Source organism: Stegastes partitus, unplaced genomic scaffold, assembly GCF_000690725.1.
Source record: "Stegastes partitus isolate 25-593 unplaced genomic scaffold, Stegastes_partitus-1.0.2 Scaffold791, whole genome shotgun sequence".
Taxonomy (NCBI): Eukaryota; Metazoa; Chordata; class Actinopteri; family Pomacentridae; genus Stegastes; species Stegastes partitus.
This window is the reverse complement of record NW_007578522.1, coordinates 266,548-285,128: the sequence shown is the minus strand read 5'-3', so window position 1 is coordinate 285,128 and position 18,581 is coordinate 266,548. Positions and strand designations below refer to the sequence as shown.

At 41.6% G+C, this 18,581-nt stretch overlaps 1 protein-coding gene across 1 annotated transcript; it reads left to right on the top strand.

Moving 5' to 3' along the window:
- Positions 1–1,886: 1,886 nt before the first annotated feature.
- On the top strand, positions 1,887–14,799 carry LOC103364900 (pre-B-cell leukemia transcription factor 1-like; the record flags this gene model as incomplete). Its single annotated transcript, XM_008292189.1, has 7 exons — positions 1,887–2,131; positions 3,537–3,727; positions 3,947–4,082; positions 6,437–6,596; positions 7,487–7,599; positions 8,707–8,796; positions 12,661–14,799. Coding segments are annotated over 7 exons (1,028 nt in total), but the record flags the coding sequence as incomplete, so codon positions are not given.
- Between the last annotated feature and the right edge of the window lie 3,782 nt (positions 14,800–18,581).

Sequence of the window (18,581 nt, the reverse complement as noted above, 5' to 3'; positions counted from 1 at the left end):
ACTCGGGGACTTGGAGGGAATGAATAAATCACTCTTAGGCTCATTAGATTCCCCCTCTGGTTGGGATGTGCCACTAGTTTGTCAGAATCAAATTGGCGAGTGTTATAATTTCCCGCTGGTGTGATTCACATGAAAAATATCCACATATTCATCCACCAGCACACGTGCGCACACACACACACACACACACACACACACACACACACACGAACACACATGCATACATGCGTCTGCTCCCCATCTGAACTCCTGACCTTTTCCAGCCGTCTGATAGCCATTGACATTTGCCTCTTGAGCTGAGCTTGCTCACGTGTTGGAGCTGATGGGAATGGATGATGTTGTTGCTGGAGGAGGGAAAAAAAAAAAAAAGAGGGAGGGGGGGCGGTTGGGAGAGAGAGGAGGACGAGCTCCCCTCACGGCCTCTGGAATCCATCTGGACCCCCTGCTCACCAGAAAGGTCACAGGGCGACTCAACCTTACATCCTCATTACAGAGGAGCCGGCGCTGTGACCTGAGACTGTTTAGCTACAATATGGCTTTACTGCTCTGTCACACGGCCTGTCATTTACCCTCACTGTCTACAGTCATCACGGAGGAGTCGCTCGCTACGCCGTGCAGGATCGTGCTCTTGAAGCATTTTTGCTAGACGCTCGCGTTGAGGTGCATGTGGCCGCCAGCTTCGTCTTTGTCCTTGAAGACAGTGGATGGAATGGAGGGCTGCACCTGGTCGGCTGTTTTCAGCACCTCAGAGAAAAGCAGGACGCTCTTGCTTCTTTACCGAGGGAGCCTTCTGGTGGCAGAGAGAGGCAGGACAATGGAGCCGATCCTCAGACGGAAACCGGCGGCGAAACACCTGTGTGTGTTTAGAGCCGGTGACGAAATAGTAAAGAGGAAACAGCTTTGTGGAAGGAGTCAGCAGAATATAGTTGAGGAACGCAGATGTTTCTCAGAATAACTGCATTTGTGTGTTTGTGTTTGTGTGTGTGTGTACACATTAGTCTGACGTAGTGTGTTTGTCATTTGTGCATGGCCGCCTCAGCAGGCCTGTCTTTGTTGTGTTTACACTCCAGTCTCCTCACCATGGGAGATGAGTGTCAATTGAGAGCTCAGTTTAGGTTAAATCACCGTCCTAAACAACAGCGTAAACAAAGCCATCCTTTCTCTCACCACATTAGGATTCTAACTATGAAAGCGGCGCTGGTGTACAGGTGTGGTGTTAGAATGCAAATTTAATTTATTTTTATGATGCGCGGTGAAACAATCCATAATGCCGAACATCCAGTTTGAGAAAAATGTTTAATCACTGCTGCTGGTAATTAATTCTAATGACTCCAGTGAATTACGTCTTGGCTGATTTTATTGAAGTAGCCGTTATCAGTTTGTGTGTCTACATCCAGCACGGTTTTATTTAGCTCAAATTCTCTAATCCACTTAACTGATTTATGTAAGCCAGGTGTTTTGAGGTTAATACACTGCGTCCGACTTTTGTTATTAGTTTGTTTTTCTGTTTAGGTGGCAGCTGACAGGATAATAAAGCTATCAGCTAGTAGCTAAACATAGTCTGAGCATACGGAGAGCAATGAAAGATGAACTCTGGTGGAAGGCCGTGTGAATTCTTTTTTGTTTTTTTCCAAAAAAATGATAGTCAGAATCGATGAAATGATAGTTTTATGGTGTTGCTTATCTGCCAGCCTGTGTGAGGCTGCAGATTTTTATGGCACAGACTTGAACTATTATAACGACAGCATATTTCAGGGAGGAAGAATAGCTAAGACTCTTTCTTTTTAAGCTGTTGTAAAACTCTTATGTCTTGCTGTGCAGTGATTGTGAACGTTCATGTAAACGGAGCTGCTGAGCCTCATTGTTTTCATGTCATCTCCCTGCAGTGCTCAGTATCCGCGGCGCCCAGGAGGAGGAGCCTCCAGACCCCCAGCTGATGCGGCTGGACAACATGCTGCTGGCGGAGGGCGTGGCCGGGCCGGAGAAGGGCGGCGGGTCGGCGGCTGCGGCAGCGGCTGCGGCGGCCACCGGCGGAATCGGCGCCGACAACTCGGCAGAACACTCTGACTACCGGGCCAAGCTGTCGCAGATCCGGCAAATTTACCACACAGAGCTGGAGAAGTATGAACAGGTGGGGACGAGCGACCTCAGTCTTTATTACCTGCTGCTGCAAAACACATTCAGCTTTAGTACGTCGAGGATAATGGATTTATCTCAGGTACCATAGAGGCAACTTTGAGGAAAGTGTGTAAAATGTTGGCATCCACGAATGTAAAGCTGCACTGACCTGAAGTTCTGTTGGATGTTGCACCGAACACACCTGATCTTTTTTGTTCCTCTGCGGATTTACACAGTCCTGAAGTAGGATTTAGACCATTTCGACATTTAACCCTGACCTTTGACATCTTTCTGTGGAGGAGAGCAAGCATATATAAAGCTGGCGTTTATTTGTTCTCCCCCAAGTTTCTATATAAAAACATGCAGCTAAAGTCAATTAAAAATTCCTGAACTGAGTGAATGTCGGTGTTTGATCACCATAGTGGCCTTACAATGTGTCCACATTTTTTTTTCCCCTTGTCCTTTGTTCACTCCAAGCAAGAAAAAGTTCCATCGTGTGAGCTGACATGAGATTAAGACGGCATAAAGGACGGATGAGATGCTTTGCTGAGAATTCTTAGCTCATTTTCTCAATATAATAGTAAAATGCTCTTGAAATCAGCACTCGCAGGACAGCTCATGACAAGCCAAGCTTTCAGAGATGCTATCTTCAGCAGGCAAGCAGCCATTATATCAGTCACACACCAGCTCTTTTCCAAAGACTGTAACGTCTTGTCATTCCCTCGGAAGTCAAAGCGTTCTGGGTTTGTCATCTTCTCCGAGGAAGGCTAGTCATCGCTAACTGTCACAGTCAATATACACCTGAGCATTTTTGTGTCACCACGCTATGTACACCTCACGCGCTTATGAGTGAGTAGTGTCTAGCGTGTGTGTGCAAGCAGAACGGCTGCTCGGTGCATCACTTTGACTGACGTAACCCTGGTGTTGACAAGCAACAGACACCTTGACTCTGAATGCAGTCATATCCAGTGACTGATTCAGACAGAGAGAGAACGAGGTAGACGGAAAGATGGAGTGAAAAGAAAGGGAGACAGTTTAAACCTCTTGAACGTGAACGGGACTGAAAGCCTGCTGTCATTTTAGATTTCTCTTCACTTGTCACATTTTCTCTTCCATTGAAGAGAAGTCTTTTTAATATTCAGAGCACTGCAAGTCTCGCTGCCTCCACTGTATGACTCCGCTGCTACATTTGTTTGGCTCGAAACATCTCACTGTGTCTGCTGCTTTAATTTAGACTACTCTTATTACCTCTAAAACTGCTGCTGTTATACTGTCAGCGCTGCCTGCGCGAGGGCCGAGGCCTGCGAGCGAAGGTGCAGCCTCTCCAGAATCCAATTTCATCCTTTTGTTCTGTCTGAAGCTGTCCAGCCTCTGTGATAGTTATTCTTCTTATGAATCCTGTCTGTCTGTGCATCCAGGCGTGCAATGAGTTCACCACCCATGTGATGAACCTGCTGAGGGAGCAGTCTCGAACACGACCCATCTCGCCCAAAGAGATCGAGCGCATGGTCAGCATCATCCACCGCAAGTTCAGCTCCATCCAGATGCAGCTGAAACAGAGCACCTGCGAGGCCGTTATGATCCTGCGCTCGCGTTTTCTTGATGCCAGGTCTGTGTGTGTCCCTGTTCTGTGGTACAGCTAAACCTGTCCCTCTGTTTTAATGCATGTTACTCCAAAAAATGTTTTTATTTGACCTTTTGTTGCCCCATTTTTTTAAAATTTGCTTTTATGATTATTTATCTCAGGCAAACTACATTGTCTTGGTAAAATGGTGGCGTAAGAGCTCATTCTTATAAATCTCTACTCTCTCTGTTGTTTTCCGCACAGACGAAAGAGGAGGAACTTCAACAAACAAGCGACAGAGATCCTAAACGAGTACTTTTACTCCCATCTCAGTAACCCCTATCCCAGCGAGGAGGCCAAAGAGGAACTGGCGAAGAAGTGTGGCATCACAGTGTCACAGGTAACCGGCGAGAACAAACGAATCCGCTCAGACTGTGAAATGGGAACTGTGTTAGCGAGAATCAATTAACGAAAAAAAAAAAGAAAGAAATCACTGGGGCTCAAGGCCCTTTAGGCTGGAATTTCCATCAGTAATACTCAGATTAACAGTTGATTTTATCAGTCGTAGCACAATGCTGGCTTGGTGTAAGCTTCAGGGTGCTGAGAAAACCTTATCGATAGCTTGTGATGCTAAATAGCAATAAGAATAAATATAAAGAGTGGTTTATTTAATAGTGAGCAAACCTTTCTTTTTGACATTTATACAACATTGTTAAATTTTAGATTTTTAATTTTTCATGCATCTTTATTTTTCTAAGTGTCAGTCTCAGCTCTACTGCAGAGGTTCCTGGACTCATCTGATTTTTTTCGGGGTTACTGACAATAACAAAATAAGATTTAAGCATCAAACTTACTTTTAATGAACAAGTTCCAAATAGTCAAACATTTGGGAGCCTGGTAGGAGAAATTGTGTTCTTTTCCTGCAATCAGCTGCATCAATGTGACCCTTGAAGTCACAAACTGTTCGTCTGTGCTTGTTTCTGACACGTTCTTACTTTTACACTTATTTTAGAAGCTGTGCACTGGAAAAAAAAACCCAAAACACATCCTGTATCTGTGATTTAGGAGCTGATAGTGAATCCTCTGGTGTAACGTTAATGCGTGAACTCGGCGTCAACGCACGACGTTCTCGTCAACAGTTGACGTCGCCATGACAACACTGTCGATAATAAGGAAATAAGGCACATTAAAGTCACATTCATCTGGAGACGGGATCGCTGTGAATAATCTCCAGCTGCACTGTAAATTCAGTGTCACTTAGAATTTATAGATCGATGGAGAAATTATTATTATTTTAAAATAGAAAATGTTACACTTGATTGCATGCTGTGAGCAGGGGCCCTGGTCTGATGTGTATTTGTAGTAATTTCAGTCTGATAAGGTGTAAATGCCACTAAGTAAAAATGATGAGAGGTCATCTGTACAAGAGTAAATAACCTGAGTAGAAATAGTGTTTTATACGCAGTCCATCCAATCAAGCCATATAGGCCATCATTTGAACTGAAGATGGTGAGTTGATCAATGTTACTTATAGTCGAGCTCCAGAGCTGGTCCATGAATCACTGATCAAAACACAGGCAGCACTGCACAAATGTTACTGTTCTGTGGGTTGGTGTAAAACTGCAACCTAGGAATTATGGGAATATTGTCTTGTAGATGTGATCCATGTAAATGAAATGAAATATTCACAGGCAGAATTAACCCTTTAAACTCCAAGCAGTTTCTGAATATTTTGTTGCCCCCGTCACATTTTTACTCACTGCGGGCTCATTTTTTATTGCAACAGTTTATATGTTGCAGGTTTTATTCCAGTAAATCCTGTATGGAACGTTTCCTCTATAGAAACAGCACAAGAACGGCTACTAATGAAGTCAAAAATGTTTTTTTTTTTTTATCATTATTACAGTTACAGTGCTATCAGTCATTTAGAAAAAAGAGAAGAAAAAAAAAAGCAAAGCACAAGTTAAATTTCTTTTAATATTTATTATACAAAACTTTTTTTTTTTTTTTTAGATCAGCATGTACAACATTTTTTAAGTGATACACACTATAGATTTTTTGCTACTTACATTTTTAATTAGTTTATGTGTCAACACTGTCTGCAGTTAAGCCCAATTCTGCAAAAAAAAGCCCCTGAATTTTTGCTGTGTGACTGTTGGTCATAAATAAGTCGCTGATTTATTTATGGTTGCACAAGAAAATGCAGACTTTTAATTTTTTTATAGAATCTGGTTTAAGCAAACAGTTAAAAATTGGAATTTTTTTAAACGTATAAAGGGGGCTTAATAAAAGAAAAAACACTTTAAAGCATCGATTTGGTTAAGTTTTCCGACAGAACGGCACATCACACCTGATTAGTTCAAAGACTGGTTTTAAAATTTGTGGCTCTGATACATTTTGTGCCTTTTGTTATTTTTATTTTTATTTTTTTAAAAGATAAATGTCTTTTAAACCCACTGGTGGGCTTTGGGGCTCAGAGGGCTTCATGATTTGCGACACAAACAAGTTTCACACATAATAAAACCCAATAATATTCAGCCACGTGACGTCTTTTCAAGTCCACGTGGCGACCACAGTTATATCATAGCAACCACCGACCCCAGTGCTCACACATGATGCGCTACCTGCCACAGGAATTTAAATCCAGATGTGTTAAATAATATCTACTGCAAGTAAAATGTTGCCAAAGTCGATTTAATGCGTGAATGTTTGGGCTTTAAATTTGCCGAAATTAACTCGCTGCTGTCTCGACAGGTATCAAACTGGTTTGGGAACAAGAGAATCCGATACAAGAAGAACATCGGCAAGTTCCAAGAAGAGGCCAACATGTACGCAGCGAGGACCGCCGTCAACGCGACCAGTGTGTCTGCTCACGGCAGCCAGGCCAACTCCCCTTCAACTCCCAACTCAGCAGGTGAGCTCCAGGCTCCAGATAACACCTCTGGGTTGTGTTAGAAGAAGCTGTGTGGATGGAAAAATTTAAAAAATCTACTTTTATGGTATATCAGAGGAGAAAGAAGCACAAGGATGGAGCACTCAAGAAGTCAGTCTCTGGTGCTGCTTCATTGAGACTAACAGAATGCCCATCTTCTCCTTAAATAACCCAGTAATACGCTTTAGCTTTCTCGCTCTATTTGTTCCAGTTTTTCTTCTCTGCCTCTCTCTCTCTCTCTGTTATTGACCTCTTGGTCTTGTGGACGTTAATTTTTCCTGCCTCTTGTCCGGTTGACCTCGTGTATGCCATTAAGCTGCTCAGAGGGCAAGCGGAGTCTTTTGTCATATAGAGGACTTTGCAACTGTATTGGATTAGGACCGGGTGTTGAAATCAAGTTACGCGATGGTCTCTTTACATCTGGGGAGCTGGGGTCCATTAAAGGACGAAGACGATTCTTTGGGTCTTCCTGCAGATCAATTATTACTTCCTTAATGAAACACTAGCAGCACGGACGTTTAACGGTAATACAATCCATACGGCTCATTTTAACTGGGGCTTAAATAGTTTTACGATGAGAATCTTGTCTGATTGTCCCTGTTGGTTGATTTGTCCTTTGGAATTATGGTTCAGTGATATTTTAATGTTCATCCACTGCTTCTGTCGTGTAGAAGAAAGAAAAAAAAAAGCCTTTTTCATTATGCTGGCCACCCTCTCAAACTAACCCACTTAATGCACTTTTGCTTATGCATGCTCATTTTAACTCCTTTTTCTGTCCTTCTCTTCTTCCCCTCTTACTCTCTCCTCTCTCTCCTGATCTTTGTCCTACTCTCCTGCTCTCTTTCTTCTTCTCTGCCTCTGTGTATTCTCAGGTTCTGCTGGCTCTTTTAACATGTCAAACTCCGGAGACTTGTTCATGAGTGTGCAGTCCCTCAATGGGGACTCGTACCAAGGGGGGCAGGTTGGGGCCAACATACAATCCCAGGTAGGCGCCTCTCCAAGCTTAGTGTCCTACAAAGCTGACCTATTCTTGAGCTCATTGTGCAGCCACTGACCAGTCTGGGAGTTCAGATGCCCCCACAACAACTTGACCTACACAGTGGAACGGAGGTTACACTTAGCCCGAGGCCGTACATTAATGTAGAAACCATTGTCAAGTCGCCGTTGAATAGACGACGGCAGACAGTTTTGGAAACGATGCAGCACTCATCAGCACTCCTGACAAGAGTTCACATAGCCACTGGTGCACTGTGGCTCCCTGACCTTGCCCCAGTGGACAGTTATGACCACCGTAGTGTTGCAACTCTCACTATAGATTAAGGAATCACCACCCACGGTGATATTCTCATTTGCTTTTAATGCTTTTGGCATCATTTTCTTGTCCCTCCATCCTTCCTTTTCTGTTCAGATCAGCTCTACAGATGCTTTAGGTCACTAATGAATATGCAAAAGCAGCGACCCTTATAGGAGGTAAAGAGCTCTTCGGGGTTTGGCCTTAATTATCGAAACCCATGTTGCTTTGAAAGGGTTGTTCTCCCGATCACGTCAGAATCGCTTCACCTCTGAGAGATTTACAGTTACATGAAAGAAAGTTTAGTTGGATTGGCCTCTTCAGTGGAGCAGTTGGACTTGTTGTGAAGTCAATGTGGAAGGTTTTTGTGCATAAGCTGCAAAAAAACTGCAACTTTTACTTTTGAAAATGACCGAGCCGTGCCAGATGTTTTGTTGTGAAACTTCATGTCTCATTTGTGGTTAAAAAAAAAAAACCCTGCATAGTGCATGTGCAGTAAACGGGTAGTTTATGTAGACACATACGACCACCAATGCCTGATTTTGATGCATTATTTAACCACAACTACAAATGCATTCATAATTAGTCGCTCCCTGTAATTTTTCTCGTGTTGTTGTCAATTTGCCGCGTCTGTTATCAAGCTCGTATTAGCAGCCTAATCATTCTGATTCGCTGTTTGTAACCTTTTCCTGTTTACGGTACCCTTTTACTATCAGACTGACCTTTCCTTGTGCATAGCTGTCTTTGTTATCCGGAGCTTTTGTCTGACCAGGCCTTTTGTCTGTGTCCCCGCTGTTCCAGGTGGATACCCTTCGCCATGTTATCAGCCAGACCGGAGGATACAGTGACAGCCTCGCAGCCAGCCAGATGTACAGTCCACAGGGCATCAACGTAAGACCTGTAAACAATCTCCCTCCGTCCTTCCTAACGCTTCTTTGCTGTTTTACTTTGGGATGTGTGTGGTGCTATCGTCTGAATCTGTCTGCACGCTGGGATGCCACTTAGCAGACTTTGCCGGGGTTGGGCTGCTGTCCAGCCTGTTGCCCCCTCCCCTCCTCCCCCTCCTCCCTCCCCTGCTCCAGCCCGTGCCCTAGGTGGCAGGCAATGAGGCAGCTACCAGGCTGAGTAGCTGGACATGCTCCTAGCCTGTCGGAGGGTATTAGCGTTAGTGAGGCACCTGCAGTCGACAGAAACAAGGACACAGGTGTCATCCTCCCTCCCAAACGCTGCTCTCTCGTCGGCACTGTAGGAAAAGTCACACTCGCCCTCCAAGACCGGCTTCGCAGGAAAAGTTCCCGGTCGCTAATTCCTAAAATAACTCCTTAACGAGCCTGTCAGAGGCCGGGCCAGTTGTCGGTCTCCTTGCTGGGCTGGGCAGGGCGGGACAGGCACAACTGGAGGCAGTGCGTTAGCATGTAGATCCATAGCGACAGGCTGTGCGGGGCTGAACAGAATCAATACGACAGTCACAGGGACAGAAAGAGCGGGGCTTTGGGCTAACAGTCCAAGCACATTGGTCAGATCATTCATCCACAGGAACAGCAGCACTGACAGCCAAGCCTGCAACACCCCTCGTGCTAAAATAAGAACACGAACGCGTCCAGCGTGCTGCAATATGCAACAGGCTCGACTGGAGGTGGATGCTTTTTTATTATAGTGTGCTGTAATGAACGCTGAGGAAATCTGAAATTGTGAAACCAAAACTAGCCTCCAGACTAAGTGTGAGGTGGAATTTGGCCTCTGCAATGAACTTTTGAGCCATGCAAATACAGCCGCATGCCTCTGCTGCACAGCCTGCGGACGTATAGCTGCATGTATGCCGATTACGGACAGTCATGAATGTTAAGTGGCCACACTGTCCAGTTACTGCACATTATCCTGTCGAGATGCACTAAATGTTCCTCACACTGCATGTTTCTGTTTACACGCAACATCACGATCTTGAAGACACTCAATTTCATCCGTCCATCATCCATCGTGCCATTTCGCATGAGGCTGAGAATAAAATGAAGAAAGAGAAACCTGAATTAGAACTTGAATTGCTGGAATTATAAATCTCTCGCCCACAACGTGGTTTAAAAACAAAGAAACTTCACACATTATTCATGTTAAATGACATTTTTGCTTGTTGTTTGCAGAAAGAGAGAGGACATCATGTCATTTCAACTAGGAATCAAAAGTTTTTTGGTTGTGCTGCAAACATCATATCTTTTCTTTCAGATGATTAGACGAGGATCTTTGGAACTTCCTTGTCAAATGACCTTCTAGGTTCTTTAAAGATCCGCAAATATTTATTTAGCCCCGTGCCTCAAATGTAATGATGACACATGAGTGAGTGAGAAAAAGTATTTTTGCAGTAATTTAACTACAGCAACAACCAGCCAGAAGTTCATCCAGTCGGGAGTTTAGATCTTTAGAAGAAGCCACCGTGCAAACTTTAAACATCAGGCAGCGACGTATTATAAACTACTGATAAAGCTAATTATGGCTGAACAGATTCTAAGCATCCAGCCTTAATAGGAAAGCCGGGTATCAGTAATGATGACAATCCGAGGCTCTCATTGTGCTTGTTGCAGCGCAGAGCTTGTGAATGAGGTCTTGTATTTATTTAACCCGATGGTATTTTTTTTTTTTCTTTCTAAGATTTGCAGACTGAACTCTCGTGCTTCACCTCTCCGTCTTTATCCTTGAACAGCAATTACACCCCTCAAATTGCTAGTGGGTGTCGCCTCTCTCAGAGACTGGACCTTTTTTTTTTTTTCTCCCTCATTTTCTTTTTTCCCCTCTTGCTTCTGAATAAGATGACAGTCGGTCTTTACACAAAATAACAGGGTTTGGAAATAAGAGGCTGCCACAGCACATTCCCAGCGCTCACTAATAGCGTGGAAATTGCAATTAATGTCCTTAATGGTCTTTAGTCAACCTTTTATCATGATTTGAGAGGGCTTCCATTTTAAAGAGCTATTTTTTTGTTGTGATAATTTATTCTTTTATCAACCATCTCGGGGGTATATTCTGAGATATATGAAAGGTCCGCGTATTCTGTTTCTCGTCTCTTCTGTTTATCTCACATTATGTCAGGCGTTTGGAGGGAAAATGAGAGAAGTGGCACGAGGATATTTCTTAAATGAAGAGTCTCGTAGAAGACGGTTCCTAATGCTGTCTGTCAGAGTCTTAGAAGTTCAGGATGCACCTAATTTCTTGTATTTTTCGTTTATAGGATCCAAATAAACCTACACCAAGCACTTTCTTTCTGACTTTCACTTTCTACACTTAGAGTATTTTTATGAACATGCAGCACAGTCACATAGTGTAAGATAAGATAAGATGAGCCTTTACTAATCCCGCTGTGGGAGTAATTTGCAGTGATACAGTAAAGATAGTTTAGCAAATGTGGCACAAAAATAAAAAAGAAACCAGTATTACAGTATTACACATGTCAGTGGTTTTGCACGGATCCTTTCATTAATAAAAATACTGAGAGACGTCTTGCACAGATTGTACGTAAATAGAAATCCATACTTATGTTATTTTCAACAGATGCACAGACGCTGTAAATAACGTGTAGTGTGGCTTATTATAAAACACTCTAAAAGCAATAAAGAGTTCATTTGTTAGGGGCTATTTTCTGCAGGAGCCTAATGCGTGCACGGACTGAATAAGCTGCTCGTGTTTATCATCATGACGGGATGTGATGTTTGATTACTTAAATAAGTAGATTGATACCACCTATTGAAGCTGTTTGGTATCAGAATTATCAAAATTTTTAATAGTTACATATTTAGTCATTTATTTTTGTTGTTTTGTTTAAAGAACGCAGCTTTAGTTGCCTTATAATATCAGTACCACTTTTGTTCATTTGAGTAGTTGTTCATGCTTTTATTTTGAAGGCACTGGGTGAATCTACATATATGGGTACGCAGGTACAGGTGAGCAGGCACCTGGGAGGGTTCATGGTTTTTTTTACCAGGGCGAGAGAGGAGCCATTGCTTGTTTGCTTGCAACGGAAATACACCGAAGAAACTTTATATTTTTGCCTAGACAGGGGACTTATTTCCCTGTGTAAATTAATTCCTTAGTGGCTGTTTGATTTGATTTTGTTTTATTTTTATTTTGATCATTTTTATTATTATTATTTATCTCAGGACAAATAACCACGACTCCACCTTCATACCTGTTCCTCTGGGTTAGACTTTACACAGTCTGGCTCTGTCAGGCGTCTGTAAATCTCGCTAATTAACACATTATTCATTTGATCTGTGCAAAAGCTAAAATGTGTGAAAGTTGCAGCTGTGTCGCAGCCATGAGCACGGCACACAGCGGCTTCCTCGGATTCCTGCTGTCTCTGTGAAATGTTAGTTTTAAACCTAAATAATTCTGCATATTACTAAGGCTATAAATACATATATAATCCATTTTATATAACACACTGTAAACTGAAGGAGCCGGACTCTAACCACACAGGAGCAAATAGGAGTTAATAAAGGCTGTTTGCAAGTGTATGACACGTTTGGTGCCTCTGTGTGTGTGTTTCAAGCAGCACAACTTTGCATGTAAGATTCAAAAAAGCCACATGTTGTGTCATCCAGCGTTGGTGTGGAGCTTGTGAAAGTATTTTTTTGCATTGAAGCTCCATGACACATAGAAATAAGCTACTGTTGACACTTCTTTACAGATTTTGTCTCATGCTTGTGTTTCCCGTAAGCTGACTTCTTTTTTTTTTTTTTTCCTCCCCTCCTCGTCGTATCTTCACAGACAAACGGCGGCTGGCAAGATGCTCCGACTCCTTCGTCAGTGACATCGCCCACAGAAGGACCCGGAAGCGTTCATTCAGATACTTCCAACTGAATATATCCATCTCTACACCTCATCCACAAAAAGAAAAAAAAAAGAAAAAAAAAACAACAACATGGACTGACGTTGCTATTCACAGTATTAAACAAAGGAATTCACTGTCCCACAGTTTGGCGAGGTGCTGTGAAATCCTAACCAGAAAAAGTTTCAAAAAAAAAAAAAATATTTCCTCTGCTTATACCGTTGGACTTTTGGGATACAAACAAGAAGTTTCACAATAAAAGTCAAAACAATATCGCAATCAATGGAGACGTTTGTACAGATTTCACATTATAATCGGAGGGCTGGGGTTCCTTATTCACTCGTAATGTTTTCACTCATTATGATGAAATGATAAAGTAAAGAAATGAAAAAAAAAAATCATTGGTTTTAACTGAAAATACTCCATTCTACCTCTCAGCCACTAAAAAAAAAATAAAAATAAAAACGTAGAAAAAATGTCAGTGACCATTATTTGTTTTGTAAAAATGAAAACTTTTTGTCTTTGCAAGCAAGAGGCACATCTTCTTACTTACATTTTGTTGTCTCTCACCTATTCTATGGTACGCCATTTAGACTTAAATATTGCTCAGTTGTTTACAATGTGTGCTTGATTAAAAAAAAAGAAAAAAAAAAAAAGTATGTTCATCTTCCCTCCCCCCCTGCCTCCCTCTGTCTCCGACGAGTCAAAACCGAGTTCTGTCAGGAGATTCTTACCTCTAAGGTAACCCTGTGAAGTATGTTATCTGTAAAACAATAAATAAATACTTGTCATCAAATCAGACAAGCTTGACATCGTTCATTAAGATGCAAGATATATTAAATTATTTTACACATTGTTGGTTTTGGTTCTGCAGCATATTGGTAGAGTGACAGTTACAGAAATGTCTGATTTACTGACGCAATAAGAAGAACAAGAATTGTGTCTGGGTTTTTTTGTTTTTTTTCTGTTGATCTTTGCTGGACGAGGAGAAAAAAAAACTGTTAACTTGAATCCTTCCTGGTGTTTTTTTTTCTGTCATTGATTTCCACCATCTCTCTGCAGAAGAAGGGTTTGTTTTGGACAATGCCAAAATGCTGATGTAACCAAAAGAAAACCAAGAAAAGTCTGTTTTTAATATATTACTTCATCACATGTTTGCTATTTCCTTTTTTTTCTTTTTTTTCTACTCATCTAAGTTTTCTACTTTTTGTTTCTCGGCCGTGGTGCTACAATCAAGTGAATAACTCTGCCCCCGTTGAGAGGAAGAGGAAAAAAAATGGCTTTCTGAGCAAAAGAAAGTTTGTCACGGACGTCTGTAACTGAGTTTGTTTTTCAATACATGAAGCCGCAATCCACTTAAACAGGGAAGTCATTATGTTAATAGAGTTTTACACAGTGGATCCTTTGCTCCTGAACCTACAGTCCAGAGAGCGTGAAGCTGCTGATGGCGGTCGTGACAGAAGCATGTGGATGTACCTGAACTGGCTGCTGCTGCTCAGCTGAGGACAGTTTGAAGATGATGTTACATTCCACGTTGTTTTTTTTTGCTGAGATGTGTCCTCTTTGGAGGGCGTTTATTTACATAGAAATCGATATATTATTCTGCTGGTCCTGCTGTAGAAACCCTAGAATTGACACCAAAACAAATATAGACGTTGGAATTAACGCTTGTCTCAGTACTATATCGGGCTAATTTGTTTTTTCCCCACTATACCACATTTATGAAGAAATGTTAACCATGAAGTATTATAGAAGGGACAAATCATTATGTTGAATAATGTGTTTTTCGAGCAGTCTAACCTTGTTTATAGACACTTTTTTTTTTAATGTTGTGTGGCCTATTTGTTTTTTGTATATTTCTTTTTATTATTACTTTCTTTTAATGCTATGCTTAATGTTAGGCTATTACTTTGGTTGTTTTTTTTCCCCTCTTCTCGTGAAATAGCTCATGAACTTTCAACATGTGTTTATGTGCACCATTGTGCTTGACTTGCTTTGTTGGAAAAGAAAAAAAGAGAAAAAAAAAAGAAAAAAAAAAGGGTTTTCAACGCATTAAAATGATATGTAATACAGCGCCATCATACATCAGCATTTTTTTATTGTGGAGTTTACGAGAGAGCAAAAAAAAAAAAAGGAGTCTGGGTTTCGCTCGCCACGATGGTAATCACGGTCTCTGCTGTGATAACTGAAAGTCAACCAAGGTTAGTGAGCCTCCCCTCCTTTTAATGGCTCCTATCCAACATATTAGTTTACATGCAGTCAGAAAAACACAACAGAAGTCATGCATTTAGTGCAGATGATGCAAAAATAGAGAGAAAAGTTTGTGTTAAAGTGTTAAAATGAGATATTTTGCATTGATGTGCTTCTGTAATCAGCTCTCTTTAGTGTTTTCCAGGTGGGATTATAGTTAAACAGCATTTCCAACCTTTTTCTAACATCTCAACATTTATGTCACTGCAAGCAAATGTTATGAAAAGCCAAAACAAAGGAGTCTCCTTTTTGGTATTCGTGCACTTTCTTAGCTCGTCTATTTCCTAGTAAGGAAAATAGTCTCTAAAAATTAGGAAAGTTTGGTACCACTCTAGGTTTTAGAAAACATGACTCATGTATGTAGAGCTTTATTTTCTTCTGCAGCTTTCGTGAGTATTTCTGGAAGCAGCAGCAAACACGTCGCTCATTCATAGCAATGAAAAAAACAAGCAGCTAACCGGTGTAACAGTGCAGCTCCTGGTGTTGTTTTTAGTAGTTTTCTACAACAAGTGAGCCCACAGAGGAATAACCTACAGTACACCAGGCTCTGAATAATAAATATTCAGCATATTTAGGTCAGGTTACTATTTGCTTTCTGCCAGCATCCATATCACAAATCTGATAGAAGAAGGAGAATAATGGTGAGATTCTTCAACAACACCGCTGACATTATCCGGCCGGACAGTCGCGTGTCCGACAGAATTACTTTCAGAGCAAGTGAATATTCAAAATTGGCCAAACAACAAGGGGGCGAGGGTATAAGGGAGCAGTTGGCGGTGAGGTCTGCAGACGGTCACAGGGCTTGACTGCTGAGCGAGTGTGAAATGCCAAGGCCAGACTGCTCCCCTGCACCCCGAGGGCAGCGAAGGAGCCCGGCCCGCTCTCACCAACACAGAGGGCATCAAAAGCAATCTGACAAGGCCTCATCCTGGAAGCATCTCCTTGGCTTGTGCGGCGTCGCCGCAGCGAGATGCTCGTGAGCTTGATTATTCCAAGCCTGCAGCGTTATGATCTGAAACAAAACAAAACAAAACAAAACAACACAACCCCTCCACATCCAGTGAAGTAACTTGTGCAGACAGTGAGTGTTTTGTCTAAATTGTGGGGGATTTTTGTCATGCAGCGTGCTTCCAACACCTCCTCGTTCCTCCGAGGTGGTGACACTGTGCGGGCTGATTGAAATCTAATGTTGCTGTTGACATCTGCCTCCCCAGCTGTCATTGTTGCGCTGTTTAAATTACAGCTGCTGTGGAAGAGCATGGGTGGGTGGCCCAGACACCTTGTCTCCGCTTCTCAACCGAGCCCAGCAGACTGCTCTAATGTGCGGTGACACAACAGCCCAGACCCTGCTGCTGCTGCTGCTGCTGCTGCTGCTGCTGGACGGACTGACCACACGGATCCCTGCGTGCTTTATCCCAAATTTATCCATGCAGATTATATTGTAAATAAAGAGACTGGGTGTGGCACTTGATTCTCTTACATTGCAAACCTGTATGCCTTCTTTTTTATTATCATTATTATTATTTCTCTCTTGCATTTGGAAGCAGTGCTTTAAAAAATGTTCAAGAGGACGCAACAATCACAAATATGTGACTCTTCAATTACATTAGAAACTAAAATAATCTGATTTGTGTACAAAAGATCCAGAGGTGTGTGTGTCTGTCCACTAGATGGCAACATTGGCACATTTAAAAACTTCATACACTCCTCTGTATGGACTGATAAAGGTGGTGTTATAATGGAAGGTGCTCATTTCATTGTGGTCTCATGGAAATGTTTGCAGTTGCACCGGGACAGGAACTGGCTTCTGATCCATTGTGTTTGCTCAGTCGCCCTTCCATAGCGCTAGACTCTTATTATCTGTTCCGGCTGATGAAAGAAACTTCCCTCGTTTGTCCTTCTTGCAGATCTGTGTGTGTTCATTACATCATTATGTGTTGGTTTATGTTGATAGTTTTTCAAAAACAGCAAATTCTAAACAGTATTGTGTAAAAGTCTGGTACACTATGACAAGTATGTTTGAGCTGCAGCTGAAGTAAATTACCATTTCTAGATAGTCTTTTATCTTACTGTTTTGGTGCCCAGTGTTTATTTTTGTGGGGTTTTTTTTAAAACTTGAAATTACTTTTTGTCCCTTTAAGCTGGTATTCAATTTTAACTGTTTATTTTTTTTAAAAACAATTTACTATTATTTCACAGATTTTACCCGTTTTGTTAAATCACAGATAATAACTAGTAAAATCACAGACAATTTGAATTTCTTTACATGTTAACAGAAAAATAACTATAAATATAATTCACTTTTCATGTTTGAGCTGCCAGGTGGAGTTCAGCGTGCAGCGTGGGTTCTCTCCGGGTTCTCCGGCTTCCTCCCACAAGGTCCAGAAACATGTTGAGGTTAATTGGTGATTCTAAAATCTCTGTAGGTGTGAATGTTAGTGTGCTTGGTTGTCTGTCTCTAAGTGTAGCCCTGTGATAGACTGGTTACCTGTCCAGGGTGTCCCCTGCCTTCACTCTGAGTCAGCTGGGATAGACTCCAGCCCCCCATGACCCTAATGATGATTAAGTGGTGTATAGATAATGGATGGATGTTTGACGATAAAGTTATGATTTCTTTTACAGCATTTAAATCCTGATAATTTTTTTTCACAGATTTTTGCTGTTCACTGAATTATCGATTAATAATTGAAACATTTTTTTTAATTAACTGTTATTTTAGAGAATTTTTTTTACATAGATTGATAAACGACCATATCTAGTAAAATCACAACTAACTGTAAAACAAAGCTAACAGGTAAAAAACTATACATAATGTCTACATCAAAAATATGGATTTTTTTTTTTACAAATTATTAATTATATATATATATTTCAATGTATTTGTTTGTTTGTTGTTTGTTTGTTTTTACTGTGGTTGACTGTAAATTTATGCTGTTTTACTGAAATTCAGTTTACCACTGTTTTTACTGGTAAAAGTGCTGCAAGATTTTCTTTTTTTGTTTTGTTTAGTTTTTTTAAGGATTTTAGCTGCCACTTAACTGCTAATTTCTTTTCTTTTCTTGAGCAGAATTACAGAGCAGATAAAAGACAGACAGAGAACATATTTTGTACTCACCTTCATTGATTTCCAGAACATGCAGACTAACATTTTACTCCTCAGATAAATCAGCTTTGATGCACAGGTTTGGATTTAACAACTCAGTTTTATATAAAGCAGCTAAAATGAACTCCATTCTGCACAATGACCACTTTTACTCATGCAAATGTCCTAAATTTCCCAGCTAAGGCAGATTTTTGTACTCCTACTTAACTTTACATTCTAGTTCAGTGCATGTTTCTTGCACTTTTACTTTGCACCAGGATACATAAGAACAGCCCTCCGGCCCTCCAGCAGCTAAAAACCTGAACCGTGGGGCCCCTTAACGAGCAGCAGAGAGACTCCTGACATGTAAACGTTATGTTGGAGCTCTCCTAGTGGCGGAGGCGCCGAGCTGCACGCTGTTTGGTGGTTTCTGAACATTCCTGCGCCCTGACGCTCCTCCTCTCTGCGCTCGGTGCCAAGTCCCGGTGAAGGCTCGCACCGCCGCGTTCTTCACACAAGAGCCTCTTT